This window comes from Pleurodeles waltl, chromosome 8 (genome assembly GCF_031143425.1).
Source record: "Pleurodeles waltl isolate 20211129_DDA chromosome 8, aPleWal1.hap1.20221129, whole genome shotgun sequence".
Classification (NCBI taxonomy): domain Eukaryota; kingdom Metazoa; phylum Chordata; class Amphibia; order Caudata; family Salamandridae; genus Pleurodeles; species Pleurodeles waltl.
Window position 1 is genome coordinate 365,378,646 of NC_090447.1, and position 23,320 is coordinate 365,401,965.

Sequence of the window (23,320 nt, forward strand, 5' to 3'; positions counted from 1 at the left end):
TATTATTGTAAAGCCCCACTTGGTATGCCTGATTGGATGAAACCTCTGATGGCAATTGTAGAATGGTCAGCCAATAGAGAAAGGAGTGCCTAGCATGGAAATTCATGTGAAGTAATTACAATAAACCTATTTCACAGGAAGGAACTACTATGTACCTATTTTCTATTCAAATGAGGACAGCAAAGTGACTTTTAATAGACTGCCTGTGAGTGAAAGCACCCATGATAAACTGCTTGCTGCCTTTAGTCCTCCAAACAAACAAGTGTGGTCTCCTTTATTGGGATGAGGGTGGGCGTCAGCTTCAAAGGTACAACCGCTACGCTTCTCAGGAAAGAAAGTGTTGTGAACTGCAAGAGTCAGGCTACAGACAAACACTGCCCAGGCTCCCCCACCCAAACCCCCCTTTCTGAAAAACCTCTTTATTGGGATCTGCCGGGCGTCCCAGTGTCTGTCTCCACTGAGTTGTGCTGCTGCACCCTTGTCGTCGAAACTGTGGACACTTGGCAAAACTAAAAAGAAACTGAGCACTGGGTGCGTGCAGGCTATGTCCTGTTCTGCCTCCTGTCGTGTGTCGGGACGGGGAGCCAGGAGCGAGCGTTTGGAGACAGGACAGGACTGAGAAGCAACATAGAGAAAGAAAGAAAACAGACAGGCGCTCGGAGAATCTGTGTAAACATCGCCAGCGGGCGCCAGCTTTCCCAGAGCTGATAGCAGAAAAAACCTTTCAATAAATTTAGAAAAACAAGTAATGAAAAACGCTCCTCAGTGGGCGTTTTGGGAACGGCGAGTCAGCACCACCTTGAATGGGAGAATGGGAAACAGCCCCGTCATCCTGTTATCGAAAGAGTAGAAGCCACTTCCGACAGGGAACGCTCTGCCTCACACAAAGTATTTGGAATCAGCGAAAGAAAAGTTAATTATAAAAGCTGTAAAGACTGATGTTTTAGTTCTGACAAAACGTAGAACCTGTGCGCGCTGTTGTTTGTTTTGTAGCGCTGAAAATACCAGAGTCCGGATTACATAAACTGCCCTTATGATGATTGTTTAGAGAGAGGCGTTAGTTAACATATTACATATAAGCGCGCACGACTGAGTCGATGTGTTTTTTGTCCACTACTCTCCAAAGAAGAGTGCTCTCAAACAGCCGTGACCAGCGTGAAAAGAAATAGAGCGGGGGCGTGATATCCCTGTAAAAACTTTATAACTAAGGCAAATGCAACCACAGAGTTTTCTCTCTGACCGTATGTTGTTGATATATGACTGTGGTATGTAACTGTTTTATTTCAGACCATGTGAAACAGTTACCAGTTAACTGTATACGTAGTTGGAATTATCCCACAAGAAGACAGAACGAAAGATTAAAATGTTAAAGGAACGTCTGTGTGGCATTAGCGCGTTCCTGTCACCGGGAGTCGCTGTCCTGTCAGATTTCCTGCAGTGAAGACTGGTGTCACATATTCCGGCTGGAGAGCATGACTGGAAGCCACCGCCAAGGCACGTTTATTCCGCTGCGTAAGAACCACGCATCCCTAGGCTGTTGCATTATTTATCCAGGATCCTTGAGCTGCCACTAAAGGCGTGCGGGTGGACAGACATAAGTGCCCCCACCCCTCTTTCCAAGCTGCTGTGTGCGCACATCTAAAGCAAAGCTGGGAGGGTTCCAGAAGGAAAACACTGCGCAGTGTGCCGGGTCTCCGTCTCCGCCTCCTCTGTGCATGGGTTTATGGGGAGGGGTGGGCACTGAACAGAGCGGCTTGGTGCGACTTCGTGCGTAAACAACTCAAAAACACCTGCTCTAGCTGACGTCTTTCTTTCTGAGCCTCCTTATGATTTTATAGACCGGCGATAACCCTGGGCCCAGCGCTCTGGGGAGGCCAGATTATGGTAATTTGGCAAATAAATATATAAACACATATATATAAATAAATATATACACATTCAAATGGGTTTCAGTGGAAAGAGGAGGGGGTGGCGTAGCTATCAATGGCGCAGTAAATGTCGCAGTCGGTTCCAAGGGTATTTATTTGGGGGCCACTGTAGCCAAACTGTGGCTGTTTTTTTTTTGTTGCTATCTCATCGTTGGAAGGCGGGGACGGGGGTATTTTCCTAGCTTGGACCAGGGGGCGTATCTTTCTTGCTGCGCCACTGCTAAAAGAAACCGCGATTCTTATTTGGCAGAACAAGGAATATGTGTGTGCCAACCAACAAGATGGAGGAACTATGTCTTCAGGGACACTTGTGGGTCAGAAATTAGGAACCCACCCCGTCCGATAAGAATGCTTCAAAGGTCACCTTTTGGACATATTACACGGACAGCTGTCAGTGCCACCCCTCTCCCAGCTGGCGTTTTGCTCTTGGGAATTCCTCGTGTTATTTGGGGGATGGGTGAACGCATCACAGTCCATTGCACTGCAGATGCCAGCCCCGAGCGCCTGGCACTTCACCGCACGCCAGACCGCATTAAACGTGGCGATCCTTGGCATTATTGGTGACACTGGCGAAAAACGATATTGCCTTTGTATCGTAGCAAGAAGGGGGGGCGGGGATTTAACGCTGCTCCAACCGACATCCTTTGCGCGGCCTCCAGACGCATTCCTCCAGCTGAGTTTCAGAGCTTGTGTTTTGAACTGTAAGAGGCGGCGAGTGATTTTTTGCCCGCCTTCTTGTATCGGGGCTTCGGGAAGTAGGAGCAGGCGCCCCTCACCGCTACCTTCTCTTGGAGGAAACATTATTCCGTGTGTGCTCAGTTGTTCTTTGAACAGTTTGTTCCTTTTCCATCGAACAGGAAATAAGTTGATTTCTTTAGTAGCGGCTGCACTGACGTTGGCGCCACGATTCAATGTAATACTACGTCCTTCTACCTCTGATCAAAACCACTACGAGTTCAAGGGGTTTCGACTTGTCTTTACATTATAGCGCTTATAAGCTAACAGGTGGCATGAATGACCCAAGCGCTTTCCTTCAATACAGTGAAATATGCGTATTTAGCATCACAAACGCATTCCATGACAATTGTAATTAAAAGGTAAATATTGGATTGTCCTGCATCTCGGTTACATAAATGTGTACACACCTTTTAAGCAGATCTTTTTAAGATGGCACTGCCTGCTCTGCTGATGCCGACAAAACTTTAATTCGAACAGGTCTGTTTTTCACTGTGAGATGGATGGTTGTTGTCAACATGCGAAAGGAGGAATGGCTCTCCTTGTCAGTGCTATGCATTTGTTCCGTTTAGGGTCTTAATTGCGATTGGCCTGACGCACAAAGTACCTGGTGAAAAACACCTACATAAATAAAATGTATCCTGGTGCCTTCTTTTGCGCTTTCGCCAAAAGCGTGGACCAGACATTAAAGTGTCAGAGTAGTGCTTGGTGGGCTGCCAGACTGTATAAGCGCTTTTGATGCCGACAGTAGACCTGTTCCAACCGTTTCCCTTTTTAAAATCACGCTCCTGGCACAATAGATTGGGACAAGGACGCGCGTCACCGGAACTATTTTTAGTGCAGGACCCGGTACTGGCTTGTGTGCTTTTCCATGGCCCTGTTAGTGCTACGCACTTTTTCCCAGCGCGTCCCTTGACTCACCGCCGCAGGTAACAGTGACGAGACTGCCTGTACCCGGCACTCTGCCGTCACCACTTGCGCTTCCGTGAAGGGAGACCACGGAGGAAAAGCGATAGTTCCGGGCAGCGTTTGACCATCCATTAACGACAGTGGTCAGAACGGCCGGGACCTGTTTTTGTTTTGTGAATTTAAGACGAGAAATGCAAACTCCAGGGGCCTCTGGTTTGCAGAGCGCAAGGCGTCCTGGTAGCGACGGAAAAAAATAGCCCTGCGCAGACGTCAGCCATGGGGAGGGCGCTGACGCGCAGGGTAAACACTGCGGATTTCCAAATTGGGAGAAGCACGAGAACAGGGGGCGGGCCCGGAGCTTACTACGCATACCCCATCAGACCCGGTGACTGCCGGGGTGCCGCGACACCTCGACAAGGGAAGCCCCCCTTTACAGTCATAATAATTAGTATGTGATTCCGGTGTTGTTCCGGTGCTCAGTCTTGAGGGCGAGAGGGGGAGTACAGTCCACCGCCATGTATCGTTGCAGCCTCCTGAGTGCCTAGAAGTAAAACCTGCAGCACTACAATGTTGGCGCTAAAACACCCCTCAAACCTCTACTGTCGCGTGTAACTTTCATACATGCCAATATTTTGAATCTGGTAAACGGGAGATTTTGAAAAAAAATAGGTATTGAGGTTCCCTATTAACTTATTAATGCGGAGGAGATTTTGGGTGGGAGATACGTAAAATAAAGCCATATGTGCTTAAAAATAGGGAGTCTCCTATCTCAATCGGGTTTTGTGGTATGCATGCACTTTCCAAAGGATGAATATTCCGGAGGGCGGGAATAGACAATGAACAGGTTGCTATTTAGTATCACGTGTGGGCCCCTGGACTTGACGGTCACTGTAGAATTACGCGTATAGAGCTAAAGGAATACAAAATCAGCGCCTCGTCAGGGGTAGTAAGCGCTACATAAATGCAATTTAAAGATGAGAGGAATAAACAAAAACAATCCCGTATAATGGAAGCCCCCACCCACCCTGCCTGTTTTTACCTAACCTTGTTTTGGTCAGAAGCTGGTGGTTGTCAAAGAGGGGCGGGATCTATTCCAAAAGGTAGAGGAGGTAGGGCAAGCAAGATGCGTAATAGCCGGCTTGCTTCTTCAGTGGCTGCGGTTGCCATCAATCTCCAAGCGAATCAATGGAATCGCAAAGGTGTCCGGAACTGACAGCCTCGCCCACCCAGCTCTGGTCCCGCCCGCATACACGCTGCTCTCGCCCCCTCCCGCACCCCCGGAGACTTCCCACGTCACATGTTGTTTTGCTCTTTAGCTCACTCCCTCTGTACGGCGTGTTATTTACTGTCAAACTGTTACCGACACCAGCTCCGCGCCAGCCTGCCGGGATCAGGCTTCACACAGCCCACGGAGCACCTGGAGCTAGTGGTTGAGAGCCAGTTCCTGATTTTTGGGGAGCCCACGCGAGTGCACCATTAAAGACCCCGGCAGTGGGGTAGCCCGGCGACCGGCGAGGATGGCCAGCTCGCCGCTGACGGGCTCCCCGGAGTCGCCCGCCCAGTTCCAGGGCAGCAGCGGTAGTCGGCAGAGCGTGCGCAAGAGCGGCTACCTGCGTAAGCAGAAACACGGCCACAAGCGCTTCTTCGTGCTGCTGGGGCCAGGAACAGCACCCGCGGAGCCGGCACGGCTCGAGTACTACGAGAGCGAAAAGAAGTGGCGCAGCAAGCCTCCCAAGCGCAGCATTGCGCTCGACTCCTCCTGTCTGAGCGTCAACAAGCGAGCAGACGCCAAGCACCGGCATCTTGTCGCTCTCTACACCCGCGATGAGTACCTGGCCATGGCAGCAGAAAGCGAGGCCGAGCAGGAGTGCTGGTATCAGGCGCTAAGCGAGCTGCTGAACCAGGGCAGGGCCGGGGGCTGCTCCGCCTGCAAGGAGGGCGGCAGCCCTGAGGCCGGGGGGCCCTGTAGCAGCTGTGGCGCCGCCACTGAGGACCCCGACTACGGACTGGTGACGCCGGCCAGCCAGGTGTATCGTGAGGTGTGGCAGGTGACCGTGAAGCCCAAGGGCCTGGGCCAGACACGCCAGCTGAGCGGATTGCACCGCCTGTGCCTCTCCGCCCGCTCTGTGGCCTTCGTGCGACCCAACACCGAGACACCCGCGGCCCGACTACAGCTGATGAACATCCGGCGTTGCGGACACTCGGACAGTTTCTTCTTCATGGAGCTGGGGCGCTCCGCGGCCACCGGGCCTGGCGAGCTATGGATGCAGGCGGACGACGCAGTGGTGGCGCAAAGCATCCACGAGACGATCTTGGAGGCCATGCGAGCGATGCGGGAGCTGGCCGAGCTGCGCCCGCGTAGCCAGAGTCAGTCCACCCCCATCAGCGTGCCGGCTCCTCGGCGACACACCCACAGCCATCCGCCCCCGAGCCAGACGGGTCTGCCGGCTCGCCGAGCACGCACCGATTCTTCTTCCTCTGCCACGCCACCCGCCAGCGCCCCTTGCCCACGGGTGCGCACGGCCAGCGAGGGGGACCGGGTGGTGATACTGAGTCCAGGGGCCTTGAGGACGCATCTGAGCCGCTCCAACACCATGGCAGGACCTCGCCCGCTGTTCTACCCACAGTCCCGCCTGCCGCCCCCGGGGGCCCTGCAGCACAGCCGCTCCATGTCAATGCCAGTGCCCCGTTCCCCACCCTCGGCTGCCAGCCCGATCAGCCTGTGTTCCAGCAGCAGTGGACACGGCTCAGAGAGCAGCGCTGCACCACGGCCATCCAGCTGCGGCGCCTCCACCTCCTGTTCGCCCAGCGACGCCGGCTTCATGTCCTTGGACGAGTACAGCTATAGCCCTGCAGATGCCGGGCGGCCTTGTCTGCGCACTGGGCTCCCGCACCACCACCGCAGCAGCACTCCGGAGTCTGTGGCCGAGACGCCTCCCACCCCCGGCCGAGATATGAACGGCTACATGTGCATGGAGCGACCACCAAGTGGGGCCGGACTTTGGCCCCGCCATCACTGCCGCCTCTCCAGGGAGGAGGTACTCGATCCGGCACAGAGGAAACGTACTTACTCACTAACCACACCGGCCCGCCAGCGGAGCACTCCGCAGGTCTCATCCGCTTCACTGGACGAGGCCACCCTGCTCCGGGCCGCCTGTCGTGGCCACCTCTCTCGCACCGCCTCTCCGAAGATGCCCTATCACCCTTACCCCGAGGACTACGGCGACGTGGCGATCGGATCTGCTGCCCACCTTGGCGACGATGGCTACATGCACATGGTACCCGGAGCGGCTCTTATCACTAAGGACTACATGCCCATGAGCAGCTGCACTGTTTCTGCACCCAAGGAGATCCTACGGCCCCGCAATGATAGCCCCCCACAGCTGAATGGCTACAAGACTGGTGAGAGCTCACCAGAGGACAGCGGCTATATGCGGATGCTGTGTGGCCCCGAGAGCCGGCTCAATAGTGCAGGCGATTACCTAAACATGTCCCCTGGCAGCCAGGCCTCTGCCACCCCCCCGGACTGCTTCTTCCACCCCCAGGTGAACGGCGACAGCGACCAGTACGTGCTGATGCACTCCCCGGGTCGCCTCCAGCCAGAGGATCCGGCGCTCGCCCGGTCCCCTTGCCGGCCTGGCACAGAGAGCATCCTCCACCACCGCTGCCGGGCAGTGCGACCCACTCGATTGGCGCTGGACACTGTGCGGACCCTACCGAGTATGACAGAGCACCCTGCGGGACCCGAGCCTCACAGCCCCGGAGGCGAGTACATCAATATTGACTTTGGGGAGCGCTGTTCGCCAGCCGGGGGCACCTCGCCTGGCTCGGACTACATGAATCTGGACTGTGGTGGCCCCTCTCCTCGTTCCGGCCCGGTGTCACTGGAGTCCGAGGCCGCGTCCCCTGGAAGCAGGGGCTCCGGTCCTCCCTCTCCCGTGCGACGGCCTCAGGAAGACGATGACTACACAGAGATGAGCTTCCCCACGCCCCCACAGCCCATCTGTCCGAAGCCGGAGACCGCCGTTCTGTTGTCTAGCCCCACCGCCGGCGTCCAGCGTCTCAGCCTGTTGGACCCCGCGGTCACCTTCCCGCCTCCCCTGCCCTTGGACCCCGATCGTGGCGCCAAAGTGATTCGTGCGGACCCCCAAGGCGGCCGGAGGCGGCACAGCTCTGAGACCTTCTCGTCCACCACCACAGTGACCCCAGTGTCGCCTTCCTTTGCGCACAACCCAAAGCGCCACAGTTCAGCCTCCGTGGAGAACGTGTCAGTGCCGAGGAGGGGCCCTGGGGAGAGCTCACCCGAGTCCACTGTTCCCTCTGAACCCCGTGGGGGCAGCCCCATGTGCCGGGAAACATCAGCTGGCTTCCAAAATGGACTCAACCACATACACATCACGGCAGAGTGGGCTGATCCCAGCGGTAAGGCGCACCCTCTGCTGGCCGCAAGTGATGGCGCCGCCTATGCCAGCATGGACTTCTTCCTGACGCACACCTTTAGGGAGGCGGCTGCCAGTGGCAAAAGGTGAGAAATGCCTTCTTTCTCCCAGTAATATTCTAAGTGGGCCTTCTGTGGGCAGATGTATGGTGTATTCGGATCACTTTCTGTAGTGATTTTTAAATGGACACATTTCTTTGAGTAAAGTGAATCCTCCATATAGGAACACGTGTCTTTTAAAAAAAACACTACGAATGTGTGACAGGATCTGGGTAGCACATGGTATCCCCGAACGATCACCTGCCAGACCAATGCCCTGGCACGTTCCATAGTGCTTGCCAAAATATGCTGTGTTTTTAACAAGCATTGTGATTGGGTCTAGCTGTTGGCAAATTCAGTGGGTCGTTATCGCTGCCTTTTGTGTACACTGATGTGTACCCCGAACACGGTCTCTGGGGTGAGGCCTTCACCATCATCCAGATGATTCAATGTGGGCGGTCCAAATTAAGGACAATATTTTTCAACCTCATAGAAGATGTTTCACCCTGTGTCCGTGGGCAAGGCACTGATTTCCCAGGAGCGTACATACGTGTGCCACAAACTCCCCAATCAGCTGCCTCCTGTGTGCTAGCCCTTGGCGTATGCTACCAGCACTGCCTCTGGGCGGGACCTACTGAGAGGGTATTCTGGGATCACACGTGTCAACAACTGAGTAAAACCTATTCCACTTTCTCCTTGTGCCTTCCACACACTGTTGCCAAGGACATAACCTCTGTCCGACTCCCCGGTCTGGGTAAACGGTACTTCTGAACTGGGTGGGTGTGTGCAGGATTACACCGCAGTGCGAGGTGCTAGATATGCTAACGAAGTGAGCTTACATTTTGAAGTAAACTGAGATGCTTTAGGGGTGTGTGTGTCACCTGACCATCCAGTAGAAGAGGGCCGTAAGCAGGGTAGACCCCAAGCCGAATTAAAGTTCTGAAGGGGTCCCCTTACATGACGACTTCGACTGCACCTCGTGATGCTTCTACCCATTCACTGTGAGACAGCTCCTGGGCAGAGACAATTTGTGTTATGTAGATGTATTTGTGATTGGTTCAAGCTATGATCCTTGGGCCATGGAGTGTGGTCAATATTTTATTGTGTTTGTATAGCGCGTCATATTCCTGACGAGCCACCGCAGCGCTTATTCGTATGTTCTACTGTTCTAAATGAAGTGTAAACGTCGCTTTGACGGGACCGCGGGCGCCTTGTTTATGAGACTAGCGTCTTTGACACTACGTTCGGTGTACTTTAGGTAAATGTCTGATGGGAGTCTTGTGTGTACTTTTGGTGATTGGTAGTATCAACATCTGTCGAGTTGCATTTTGCTCCACACAAAATGTTGTTTTAGTGTCACATTAACGGTAATGTAGGAGTTTAGGTTTGCTTGACGCAGGCATGAACTGCATGCATGCCTTTTGAAATATGCCTGCACGGGAAACAGCTGGAAATGTTGTAGCTGAGACGTGGAGGGTGCTTCGTTTTTCTGCCGGGCCTGTTAGTTTTGGCCACGCCGTGCGCATCACTTTGCGTTGGTTGCGGTGGTCAGAGCCGCCGACAGGAAGCCATTCATTAGTGCCTACCGCTGTACAGGAAACTCTCCAATCACCTGGTTTCCTGGAAGAGGATCTCGTGGCCGTCAGATAGCGGAGCAATATGCTCTTTTCTGAATGTGTTTTAGGTACTGTGTAATAGATAATAGGCGTTTAAATTGACGTCTGATTTTGGAGTCTATGGTTTTGGGGCGGAATGTTCTTATTTAAAACATCTTTAATGCTTCTTGGTCACTCATACATCAGGTGCATTTATGTTGCATACCTAAGTAAGTTATATCATATTAGACCACGCAGTCATCTAGTTCCTAAGGGCCATATGTATGAAAGCTTTTTCCCATAGACACAGAATGGGTAAAATCCTTTGGTACATCTGGCCCTAAATGTCACTGCACTTTAAAATTGGGTGCGTTTCAGCGAGAAGAAAACCTAAAGAAATGTCATTTGCCCGTGGGTAGAGTAACCTTAAATAACGCCTGTGAGTTGTCTTGTTATCTCTTCAGGCACTACCCGTGCTTCTTTACTACAACGGGATAGGGTGAGTCTAGTCAATGCTTGTTCTGGCTGAATGTTTGTATATTTGGTTTGAATTGTCACTGTGGTGGGCACGTGTTTGTGTGCATCTTCGGGGAGGGGGTGGGGCTTGTTTGGTGACAAGGTGGGATGCCGCCTTTTTCTAATGATGGGTTCTTTGTTCTGTGGAAGCACTCAAGCTTGTCGGTAGCAGTGTATACTGCATGTACACCGTTTTTACTCTAAAGAAGGCGATGGTGGTTAATTCTTCGAATAGACTGGATTCATCTTTACCACCCAAACAGATAGGGTGAAGGTCAGATGTAATGTAAAGAGTTTGTAATCCTCCCGATTTATTTAAGATCGATCGCTCGCTCGACCACCCAATACAATTACTGTCACTACATAAGAAGCCCCTCCCAAATCACCCTTTCTCCTCACCACCTCTTCGTTATGGTAATAAAAGCTCGTTGTCATGGTGACCGTTTGCCCGTCTCCACGCTTCACCCAGAGCCCCTGCTGTTCTGTCGCGGAAGTGCCACACGCCCACAGCTTTCCTTGTTTTGGTATTTCGGCGCATGCGTACTGGAGGTTATTTAAACCCTGAAAATGTAGTCGTGTGTGTCTTGCCAAGGCTGAGATTGAGAAGAATCTGGGCGCTATCACCTCTTTAAGCTTAAGGTGCTAATGGTAGCAGGAGGTTTGGGGGACTTTTCCTCCCACATTTTGCGTTCCTGATAGAAGCCATTCACAGAGTGGCCGCACATCGTTTCTGAATGAAAATGTATTTGCACAGCGACATTGCGTGTTATTCATGAAGGCACTGGTGTCCTTCACTTCTCGAGTATAGTAGAAACCCTAAATAAAAAAAACGTGACGGAAAACATAGCGTTATAAAGCTTTTAATTAAACATCATACCTCCTATTTTTCTTTTTTTACTTGAAGCCAGAAACGTGTTTAAAATCACGTTTAACGGATGCGTGTTGACACCCCCATGAGTAGCTTTGGTTTGCGGAAGGGTTATGTGGACTCCCATCTGGTGAGGATATGGGAAAGCATATTTTGTGCATTCCATGAACAACTTTACAGACACAAACAGCGCGTGTTTCTTTTACTGGCTGAAAAGACCCCTGGTAGGTGGCCGGAGAGGCCACTAGCTCGGTTCCGCGAGGCAGGGTCACATGAACCAGACATATTGGAGAGTTCAGCTCGGGACTTCTTAGAAACATTAACCAGGGCCTGTTCGCGCTAGATTCGAGGTTGTTAAAACCGTCCATTTCCAGTATACACTCCTTGCCAGTGTAAAGCCAGCTCGTTACCCGCTTCCTACTGTGCCCGTGTGGTGGTTGTCGTCAAGGAATAAGCTGTTCTTAAAATAACCCGATGAAACCGCTCTGGTGGCGCCTTTTCACAATCTCACGTGACTTTGAAAAAATAATTGCACACAGAGTACAGAGCCCGTATGACCGAGAACCCACCTTCTCTGGTTTAGCCAGCACACTCCTGTCAGAGCAGGACTCCTCGTCTCCTCGAGGTGCCTATGCTTTTTTTTCCCTCTAACTGGATGCGATTGTTCGTGTTCAGTTTTCAAGAAAGGACTAGCGTGGGCTTACACAGGGGAACTGAATTTAAACACAAGGACCCTTTCTTTGAAAACAATGAATGAACTTAAAATTCTTGCATGTTAATAACTCGACCATTTATTGTGTTCGCAAATGACTCCTTGGTTAGAAAATGGAAATGAGTTCTAGCAAAGCAAATCTACTTTGTATATTGCAGACTAAAATGTTTTAAACGCCTTCTGCAGCTAAAACAAGACAAACTGATTTCTGTATACAATGCATCTATCAGATAAGACATCTATTAAGTGTGACGATTCAGTGTACTTTTGGATACAAAATGGACCCTCATGCATCGCAAGGCAAGAACTCTGTAAGAGCGCAGTAATATCCCAAAGAACCAAGAAACAGATTCTGAGAATTGTCCTCTGCCTGGAACCAAAGCTCACTCTGTGTATTTTAAATAAATGGCAACAATAGGGTTTGAGACCAATGAACTCTCAAGCCAGACCTAAAAACAGAGCCTGGAAGTACTTCTCAGTGTCTATAGCATGCAGGCATGTTCCAAATGACATGATTACTATAATGCAGCCATTGGTGTGTTCATTGTCTTAACTGGTCCACACCATTTTGGTGGATATGTTTTTTTTTTACCCGAGGCCTCTCTACTTAATTCCTTTGCAAAATGTTCCTTGTAGAAAACTAGTTTCTGCTAAAATTTTACTTGTAAAAAACTGGTAGCCAGACCCCCGATCTGGTGATACAAATGATAAAAGCTGGCCTTATTCTTCCCCCAGCAAGATCCTGTTAATATTTCCGTTAAAAACGGTCCCCCAGGATTACACACAGGTAGCTATAGTCTAAATGGAATTTCAAAGCAAATTACTTTAATTAAACATGGTCATCTATTATATAGTCTGAACTTCGCCTGAAATATACAAAAATAGAAATCATTTAGCTTACGCTCTTGGCTTTTAATGGTGTCTTCTACTGATTTCTCTACTTGCATTCAGAACAGACCATGTAATAGTAACTAAGCTTTGAATGGAAGAGACCAGCCTGCTCTTGTTGAACAAAGGCAACTTCAAAGCGTTGTGGTGATTGCCGTTCTTGGCTGTGGTCCTTGACGGTTCGGTGAAGTTCTTGAAGGTAGATTGTGTCTGTAGCTCTTGTCTCGAGGGCTTGTTCCCAGGTGGGCCAGCAGCCGCTTCTCAGGGCAAAGGAAATGCCTGCGCTGATACTATCTTCCCAGCACTTGATGTCTCCAACTTGGTAAACGCGGGTTAAGCCATTTGTTAGTGAACGTTTACAGCATCTCGTCGGCGGGAAAGCTTGCCTGTTTGCTGTTGTCAAGGAAGCTATAGGTTTGATTGATCTTGTGATGTGGAATTTTAGAGGCTGAAACGTGATCTGTGGCATAAACGTGCTTTGGTACGCTTTCTCAGGCGTGCGAGTAGGAAGGTACTTAGTGCTGAGATGCTTTCAGATGCTTAACTTGGAACACACCAGTTTTCACATCATTGAATTTTGGGAGGGTTGCTTAGTTTTCATTTTTACAGGTGTGGGCTGTCAAAGTGGTCCTAGGTTTTCTTCTGCCACTCAGTATACACGTTGCAATAAATATTTTATAAAATTAAAAGAGGACAATATTTTAATCTGGTATAGCCTTGTGGGTTGGAGTTTAAATTGGTGGTGGTGTTGTTGGGTAATACTTGAAGAGCCCACAATCTGCCATCAGTACGGGTTCCCAACGCCACTCAGTGTCCCAGGTTATAACTTCCATTTCTGCTGCAAACCCTTTGTGGAGATGTGCAGTTAGCCCGCTTGTTATGTAGGTGTTGATGAACTGTGCGCGTTTGATTGTCGAGACCTGAGGGTTTTCTGGAACTGCTTAGCATTTCTCGGCTTGACAGGGATGCCTTTGCCCAGCAGGAGTACATGTGATAGGAAGCTGGTGGTAGTAAGTGCTGTTGGTTTTTAATGCATGTTGATTACATATTCATTTTGTGTTGTGTATATGTAGAGAGCTCTTTCAGTGTGTGCTGTTGGAAGGTGCTGTGTGACATCTAATGGTAGACAGCTGTGGGCGCTTTATTCTGTCTGTGCGCTGCTGGCTGTTGTATGTTTTATAATTGAGGTATTGTTGTGTGTACATGTCAGCTTATTGACATCCAAATAATTAGCATATACGGTTGGCGTTGTTGGGCGTTACTTTTTGCATTTGATAGTTAAGCTTTGCAGTTTTTTGTTTTTTTTCTATAATGCCACTGAATGAATTACACGATTGCAGCCACGGTGGCTACTAAAACCTCTGAACCTTTGAGTAAATAAATTGGTTAATGTAAAACGTCTTGATTACGCGTTATCAGCGCGCAATGTTTAGTATGAAAAGTGAGCTTCAAGGTCCATAAAATGTAATTCCCCCCTGTCCCAGTGGACTGGTAAGTTTGCATGAATTATACCGCATTACTCGGTTCTCCTAGAACAAGTGCTGCCTTGTCCGTGAGGCCAGGCTGCCTTTCATCGCTGACGTTAAGCTCGTAGGTGAGCTGTTGCGAGTTCTCCTTGTAGAAGAATGTTTGTGAAAGAAGTTGCAGGACCGTCCAACACAGGTCCAAGCCACAGCCCCTCTTTGTGGCAGTAATGCAGCACCGCGGTATTGGGGGAGGGGGCATATATGTGTCTGTGGGGGGAGAGTCAATGGACTTTCGGCATCCGTCCTTGTCTTTTCAAGCGCCTCAAAGAGAACACTTCCTTCCTGGCAGATGGCAGCCCCAGGGCCGTGCACCTGCTTTTTCTCGCAGCGCACACCAGTAATCTAGGCCCGCATCACCGCTGACAATAGGCTAATGATTGCAGACCATCTGCCTCCGCCTAAACAAAGTGGGGAGATGCCGTCCTTCAGCGAGGAGTGGCAGGGCTCGCCGCGGATAATGGCGGAGGCATAAGGCTCCTGAGACTTTCAAAAGATGCCTTGGCTTTGCGCGGAATGCGCAGTGATTACTATCAGGCCTGTCGGGGCTATAGAAGAAGCAAATGAGCTTTTGCTAAACTCGTTCTGACGATCAGCCTGCATTCCAAAGCGTCCTGATGAAGCCATTCTAAATACTGCACTGAAACGTTGATGTCAATATAGAGGGTGGCAAAAGTGGAATTGAATGTCCGTGCATTGAAAATTAAAATATATAACATATGTATTCAGTGGGAATTTGCAGAAAAATCCACTTAGTTACCCAGCCCGCATGGACTACAACTCTCAAGATATGTAGATGTTTTTGACGCAGTATATGACGTAATTTGCCGAATAGCTCCTCTAACATAAGGCTATTTTTTAAATAATTCTCACCAGTATGCAATTTCCTAATAGCCTTTTGGTCAAAATGTGTGTGTGGTAAGGCACTGATGCCATTAAAAAAGACTTACCCTTTAAAATTTAAAACAGCAACGTTAAGATGCGGGTACAACGTACTACCTCCCATTCAAGAATACCACTGTGTAGTGAGTTTGTACTTTTCAGCCGCTGCATTTCTTTTGCAACAGGAACTATGTGCGCGTGGCGTCAGAGAACACGGCCCTGCGCTCTACGTATGATAAAGAGTACACGGAAAGCAAATATGCAATTATGTAAACATTACAAACCGCAACTGGTATCCTGGTGTGGGTTTGTTTAGGTAGTTTCCCATGGGTACGCATTATCATAAAATACCTTCCTGGTGCCAGTGACACGTTCTGCGCCAAGGCACATTGAGAAAAACCGTTGGCTGCATAGAGTTCGCACCCCCTCTGCTTTTATTTGAACCCTCTCAATGAAGGTCTATTTTACATTGTTCATCTGGCGCTGCTGTAAGCGGTGTGTGACTTACAACCCGTCGACCTTTTACCGCGTCTGTTTCTAGTGGACAAAAAAGGGGCCGTTAGGCAAGCATTACTCTACTTAGGAACTTGTTTCCACCAGAAAAAGTGAGATGGAACTCGAACATAACTCGACATTCTTCAGTTTGTACGGACTTAAAATTGCAGTACAGCCTGCAAGACCGGTTCAGTGGTGCTGTTGGTGTGGGGCTTTGATGTTCAAATGACTCATTTCTTAAGCACTCGCACAACATGTGAAAGCAAGTTTATGAAGTTTCACTGCTGTAAAATTAACCGTAATTTACGAATTGGGGGGACGACTCATTTTTAGGTTTGTACAAATTTTCATTTTTTCTTTTACTTTAAACTATACATGTTGCCATGTGTTGGAGTACTACATGAAGGCAAATTGATTTTTTTTGTTTTTTGTTTGCTAGTCAAACATGGAGATGTATAATTTCAACTTTCTTAGTCAATTGTAATGCAGAAGAGCGTGTGTAAAGCATGATTTGCTTATGACTTGCAACCTGTTTTACCACAAGACTTTTCAAAGACAGTTTCTCCACTCAAAATGATAGTAATAGTGCAGGGCACACTTAGGATCTGCATACCAACAAGCACTTCTTATGTGCACCATCTTTGACATAAGTGCTTTGATCCATTCCTACAGTTTTTTTTGGTTACTCGATCTTTGGAAGAGGACCCACTGCAGAAAGTTAGGTGGGTTAATTTTAGACATATACGAATTCCCCATTTTCTTTTCAGTGGCCTTGGTCGATAATGCTCACAAGCAGGGTCCAGTTATTACTTCTCCAGAGATCCACTATTCACAGGACTGTCTTTCTCAGGAGGTTCGTACAGTTCTGAAAAGGGTTCCTTATATAGTTGAACACACACCAAATCTAAAAAAAAACGTAGAGTTCATTGAATTGGTGGACAATCTTGTGACCAGCCACAGAATAAAAAATTGCCCAGATGACATGAAAGCCCGATCCAGTTTGAGCGATCTTGACGTTCCAAAATAGCAATAATGACCTCTTGGCCCGGAATGTAACCTCTATGTTTGGAATTTCCTGTTTATCAATACTTTGACAAGTTAAATGGCTGTGCCTGGGGCGCTCCCGCTTTTCTTAAGGGGCACGCAAAACCTCACGGACATTTCTGCATAATTAGGTGTATGGGAACAAAGTGTCTTAAAAATAAACTTTTCATCACTTTAAGATTTGATGGGAAATGAGGTCAAAAACAAAACTTGCAGTAGGTGAAGGGGTACTTTCTTAATCCTGTAAGTTATGTACATTACAGGTTACTCCCTTGGCCAACTTTACCACTGGAGTACTAAAAGCACTGAAAACAATGGGCTTCTCCCGTGGAAGTGGCACTGACGTGACCTATAAATAAACGACTCGCAGTCGATTCCGTTTACCTTGAGCTGGCTATGGTAATCCTTTGTATCTGTGCTTGTGAATCTTTTACAAGGTCATTTCTCTGCTCCTTTGTACGCCGATCTGGTAGATCGTGTCAGCAAGAGGCAAGAAGTTGATGGGGTGCATGTGAATTCGGCTGTCCTGTCATTGAATGCTGCATTTACCAGTGGCATCCCTAAATTAAAAGTGTTTGTTTTCTGTCTGGCATCTTGCTTCTGCCTGTTTGTGAAAGGAGGCAGTATTGTGTGCATGTGTGAGTGAGATTGCACATTCGCAGTATTGGTTTTAAATATGCCATGTACAGATGGTCTTTATGCTTTCTCCATATTTAAAGTTGTCTAGAAATAAGAGGTACTCCTCCAAGGAGCTGAGTGGCATAGGTAGTACATACAGCCCATTCTAGCCAACAGCTTTAAGCGTGCTGGACTTCATGCAGAGCCCATTTGGCTGAAAATGGCAAAATTGTCTGAGGTAACTTGAGAGCTGTAGCATGATGATAACTACATCTAAATATAGATTTTAAAAAAAAAACACATCTCATGTGCCATGAGAATAGACTGTGGGGCACACTACAACTTATCTGATTGTGTTGACTTTTTCTAGGGCCCAATTCCACATCTGTTCAAACTCTTCCTCCATCTGAACCATTGATTGGTTCCCTCCACCCCTTAGGTCAAGGGTTCTCTTTGTCCTCTGTCACGATTTACCCTCTGCATCTTAAAATCTGTTTCTTTTTATTAAAATGTACAAAGCTGTCTGATGCATGAAAAACGAGATTTGTTCCAAGCAGTACTGAAAATGAAACCCAGTTAGTCTTAGATGTACTGTGATTATTTCAATAGACAGAGTTTGTTGATTCCAAGGAGCAATGGTGCCCATCTCGCTGAAATCCTTTAGACCTGCTACCTTCGAGGAGAATGTTTTGTTCCTAAATGTGCCGAATACCCTCGTCCTCTGCACTGGGCCGTTGCAAATGGTAGGCTGCAGGGCAGTCTTTCTCAAGGCTCTAATCCTACAGCCCACGAGTGTGGCACAGAGGGGGGAGTTCAGGTCCACCCGAAGGATGAAGTCAAACATTTACTGCAGAGTTGTGATGATGTTGCGCCCGAGGCTTGTTAACCTGTGGGGACGACTTAGAACCTTACCATGGCTCTCACTGCGAACCACGGGTTTGCTTTAAAATCGGGTATGGAGTACTAGTATGAAGAGAAGTGTTTGAAACAAATTTGAGACAGCATTGTAAGCACTGTGGTAGCTGCGGAGGACGTCTCCTTTTTATTGTCGAATTGTTTAAAAAGATGTTCCCACATCTCTAAAAGAAAGGAGGTGGAGAAAACTGCGCTGAGGTCGGACAGTACTAATGTTTACTAATGTTCATTCTGCTTGGGTGCACTTTTATACCAGCCTTCGCCATTGTGTCAGCTCTTTTGGCCTTGCATTCCGGTCTGCATGTAAGCCACCAGCACTGTTATTGTTTTATGGTTTGGTTTTGCGGAATTGTGAGTGATGATTGAAGCTAAAGCGCATGCAATATCCATGAGGGGGAACTAAGAATGACAGGATATCTGGAAATCCTAATTTGCTCTTCAGATAACTACTTGGCCTTCTCAAACCGAGGTGTCTTGTTTGACTCTCACTTCCGTTTTTAATGATGTGCACCAGACGAAAGAGGTGACTAGACACCCCATGAGAAATAGTTGATGTGTTCCAGCAGGGTTCTATGAGCAGCTAAGTCAGTCTTCAACAAACTCGAGCAAGATGAGGGTTGGAGTGAACATTTAGGTGACAGCAGTTGTGACTGGTTCGTAATGCTGTCTTAACAGCCTACAAATTGTTTGCATCTAAGGTGGCAAACATATGTCAAAGGTCATCTGAACCATCACACATTAGACTCTTTGACTCATAAATGCATTGTATAGGAAAGTCATATTTTTATTGTTCTTATTTTTCACAGCAGCAGTCCTCCTTTCAAATGTTTTATTCAAGACTCAAAATGTGAAGCCTGCCTCACTGGCTTTGCCAATGCTTGTTTCCTTTTTAGTATTGCCTAAACTACTTCTAGATACTGGGTGTATTTGCTATATTAAGAATGTCTAGTTATCTAATCAACCTCCTTGTTTATTCTGTATTCGACAGCCCCTGTGTGCTCCAAATCGCAAACCAGAACGACTTGGCTGTTTTCAGCCTACCCATAACAAATCTGGGGAGAACAGTTTTTGTGAACTGGTGAATCTAGTGGGCCTTTCTCAGGACGTAAGGATGCTAACTAAATACTCGAGCACTTTAAAAAAACATGGCTGATATTTGGCTCTGCCGTGAACGCCCCAAATGCCAGTGGCGCTTCGCTAAGATTGCCAGTCTCCTCTCGAAATAATTTTCTTACCTTTTTTAAGAAACTAGTTCTAGGGGTTCCTTTTTTTTGCAGGCATCTCATTGCGAGTGAGCATGCACGTGCATTGTGGTCTCCCATTTCAATAAGTGGTGTAAGGGGGGGATGGCGTATGGGTTTGTTTTGATATACATTGTTCTTGGTAACAGCTGTCGATTTTATGCTTCCTGTGTACAAAACAAGCTGCATGCTTCCTTAATGTTCTGCCAAGTAGACTTGCTTTGTTTTGATACAAATGCAGTAGTACATAAGGAGTGATTCAAAGTCGTTCAACGGGTTTTAACTCCTGTTCTTGAAATATATGAATGCACTGCATTTTATACAGTTATGTGAGAAGTATCCTCATGGTTAACTGACATGCAGCTTTTTTTTATAATGTAATTATCGAAGTTTGCTCACTATCTTTATAGCTAATTATACAAATATGTTCTCAAGTCCTTTCCCAGATGTTTAACTTTGAGATCCAGTTATAGGTTTTTGCTGGAAGATTTTTGTCTCATTCCTTTATTTTAATAGCCACACTTTCTAGTTAATGGCCGAAATATCTTCTGTAAATATTCTTGAAAGCTCTTTTGAGTTCTTCAAATTGATAAGATACCGCTTGAAAGTCCATTGAATTGGAATGTCCAAAGTGTCTTATAAAGTTTCGCACTTTACTCCTTTGTGAATATTGGAATGGTGTCAGTTTTCCCTTTAACCTATTTTATATCCTCATTGCAGCACTCTTTACTGTACTGCAGGGATAACTTTAACTCAAATCGAGCCAACCCAAGCTGGCGAATGTATGCAGAATATTTATATTTTGCACAATGTTTACACTCCGTGACAATGCATAGAAAAAACTGATTTCTGCAACGTATATATTATGCACAATTTTTGTTTTTTTTGTTTTAAGGATTTGTCCAACCTAAATTGTTGCCAGAGTTCATACTTTAATACATAACATGGCAAAGAGGAAAAAGTGCAACACTCTCAAAGTTGTAAACTTTTCTTAGAACTTCGCAGATGTGTAAAAAATAAATTAAAAAAAATGTACACCCCCCCCCCCCCAAAAAAAAGAAGTGTTTATGCCTTTAATGGTGTCCGACCACTTTTTGACATTTGAGCGCTGGTTCGGTTTTTTACGTTTTTTGCTAATGTAAGATCTGACACCCCTAAACCAAAGCAGATGTGTATGTTTCTGTTTTTCAGGCATGTGAATGTTTTCCAAATAAAGTTCTTGCTTGTTAAATGCGCCTTCACTTTTAACTTGCTCCTATAGTTAATCTCTGAAAAATAAAGTGTGAGAAAGCAATGATTGGGCTGCCCCAGACGCGCTTTTACTTATTCCCTCCACTCTTGTCTCACCCCCTTTGGTTAATGTTGCCCCTCTCATCCTCTTATGGTTGAGAAGTATATGGACACATGAATTGACTATTGTATTTTGATTAGTTTTGAATTTCAGACAAGCGGTGCTTTTATGCTTCCTTCCTTCCTTCAGTGTGGTTTGCGCATGAGCAGTTTGGGTAAGGTGCATATATAACTGAACGCTCTGTAAGCTCGTGTCGAAGCAGTTTTAAGTCTGCCCGGCATTCTGACAGGTCGATGGCACCTCAAGCCTTGAAAAGAACACTCGAATGTAGCCCTGCTGTGTACCAGGAGCTTGTTATCCTGGTTGGAGTTAAGTAAGGCACAAGCACGACCACCCAGTGATGTTTTCATCTTTGAAGCGTCAGTCGTGGGGTGTTGTCATACCAGACTAGTAGCTAAATGATGTATGTCTTGGTTACATTTCTAGCTTTCCTCAGTTTTCCCTACCCTATGTTACTTCTCAGTGCTGTGATCCCCTTGAACAATTCTAATGTGTTAAGGCTGCAGTCCAGAAGTCCTGATTTTTGTACCCCAGGCTCGCTGTGGCACCCAGTGTTTTACCCCCTGAAGCAGCCACTTGGAAGTATTTAAGTATTGTAAGCATGTGTACCAATGCTGCTGTAATTGTTAAAGAAAGCGTGTCGTGTCTTGTTGGCAGATAGATGTATGTTCACTACCTGTGCCCTGCAGGCTGCATGATAGTTTCTATATAACGTCCTTGACCCTCCACTTTGTTTTATGCACCACTGTTAAATATCTGGTAGTAGAGGAATAAATTATGTTTCTGAATCATTCTGATTGCTCTACTTAGGTTCCTACTTTTGTGTGTGTGGGGCTGGGCGAGGGGGGGAGGGAGGGGGAGCGCAGGTTGGTGGGGGGTGAGGCGGGAGTTGGAGCAATATGTTTGAAGAAGCCCTCGATTAGGAAAAGGGCTCTGTCGGATTTTGCAGCCTTTTTCTCTATAGCCCAATCTTTTGATGACAAATGCAGGCTTGTTAAGTGGCAACAGTAATGATAATCGGATGTCCCTCATACTGTTTTGTGAAAATTAAACTAAAAGTTAAGCCCATGGCTCAAGTTATAGAGATGATCTTATTGCAAACGTGACTAAATGCACTCATTGCTGGTTGCCTATATTAAAGTTGATTATCCTCTTTACTTTATTATAGTGGAATAGGCCCTCTTCTCTCACTAGGCATCTTTTTGGAAGCCTCATTGATTTTTTTTTTTTCTTTTTTTTTTTTCTTCTTTCTTGATAACGATTCGGTCGTTGTAGCCTTGCCATCTGTCTGGATATTGCTGTTGGAAGAACTGATGTGCAGCATGGTAACCGTGAAACAGATTTCAGGGTCGTTGGGGGATGGGGTGTGTTCTTCAGTTTACCTCCCCTATAAAGTATATTTTTGAATTACAATACGTACAATTTCTGGTACTGCAAGAAATCTATGTAATCCTGTTTTCGTATACGGGTTGGCTCACATGTGCAGCCCTAGTGTGTTTGTACTTTCTACTTGAAGCACACGTCACCGTTTTTTGACAGTGCCCAGTGTCTGGTAACATGGATGTGCACACTTGCCTCAAATGACGATAGCCTGATGCACTGTCTTGTGTTCGGGGGTTTCGAGGTCTGGTTTGAAATCACAGATGTTTGCTTACCTCCTATGACTAATGCTTTAAAATAAACATGGCAAGAATGGGCTTTGGCTCCACCCAAATTATTATTTCTCTCTCACCTCATGCTGTTGGCTCCCCTAAAGGAGTACTTGCTTTGTATTTCATGAAAGACATTTTCATCCCACATTACATTCTTTCTCATATAGGCAGTCTATTTAGAGAGGAATCGTGCTGTGGTTTGTTTTTCCGTGTGGCAGGCTAATATAATGCTTAAATCTTAAGTCGAAATGTCAGCCAGACCTATTGCCTGTTGGCTTTGACAATGCTTTTTACATTGTTTCTGAGAGAACAGGGATTCGAGTTCTTTTCACAGAGGGACGTTAGTGCTAAAACCGCCTTCCATAAGAGCCAGTGGCGTCTACCCATGCGCACAGAAGAATCCTAACCGAGCACTTGGTAGCCCATCTCGTTTAGGAGTAATTTTCATCCACCCCTCTCCTTCTTTGGCATATCTCCCCTTTTTTAAGTGAATTATTGTGCAAGAAGAAAAAAACAGTCTGCTTTTTATTTGTAACGTTTGTCAAGGCTGATTGGCATCTTCTGGTAACTTAGGAGCACAAATTCCCCTCCCCCACAAACAGCATATACAATGCACTTTCTCCTCCCCATGTAGCCTAGATATTAATGCCAAGTAGTGTTTTTTCACTATCACACGCCCCCTCTGGCTCTTTTTTGACAGGAAGTCGATAAAATAGACATAAACCCGTGTGTTCCACAGGTATTTAACCTCTGTTTACCGACATCCAATTATGCCGCCTCACAGTCCCTAAAGACATACCTACATCCCTCAGTTACTAGCTGGGTCGTGTGAAGTTTCTCGCTTTTGGAACCACTGGCCAATCCTCTTTGTAAATGCCACTCTGTTTTATGGTACCCTCAAAGTAGGTACATTTTGCCCCTCTTTAAAATGGTCATCTATACCCGAAAGGACAGCTGTTGTATTAATTGAA

At 47.1% G+C, this 23,320-nt stretch overlaps 1 protein-coding gene across 1 annotated transcript in view; it reads left to right on the top strand.

Annotated features, from left to right (window-relative positions):
- Positions 1–4,755: 4,755 nt before the first annotated feature.
- IRS2 (insulin receptor substrate 2) overlaps positions 4,756–23,320 on the top strand; it is a 29,184-nt gene continuing 10,619 nt past the window's right edge. Inside the window, exon 1 of the mRNA XM_069204245.1 lies at positions 4,756–8,097. Within this exon, the coding sequence (XP_069060346.1) occupies positions 5,090–8,097 (3,008 nt within the window). The 5' untranslated portion in view covers positions 4,756–5,089. The remainder of the gene's footprint in view (positions 8,098–23,320) is intronic.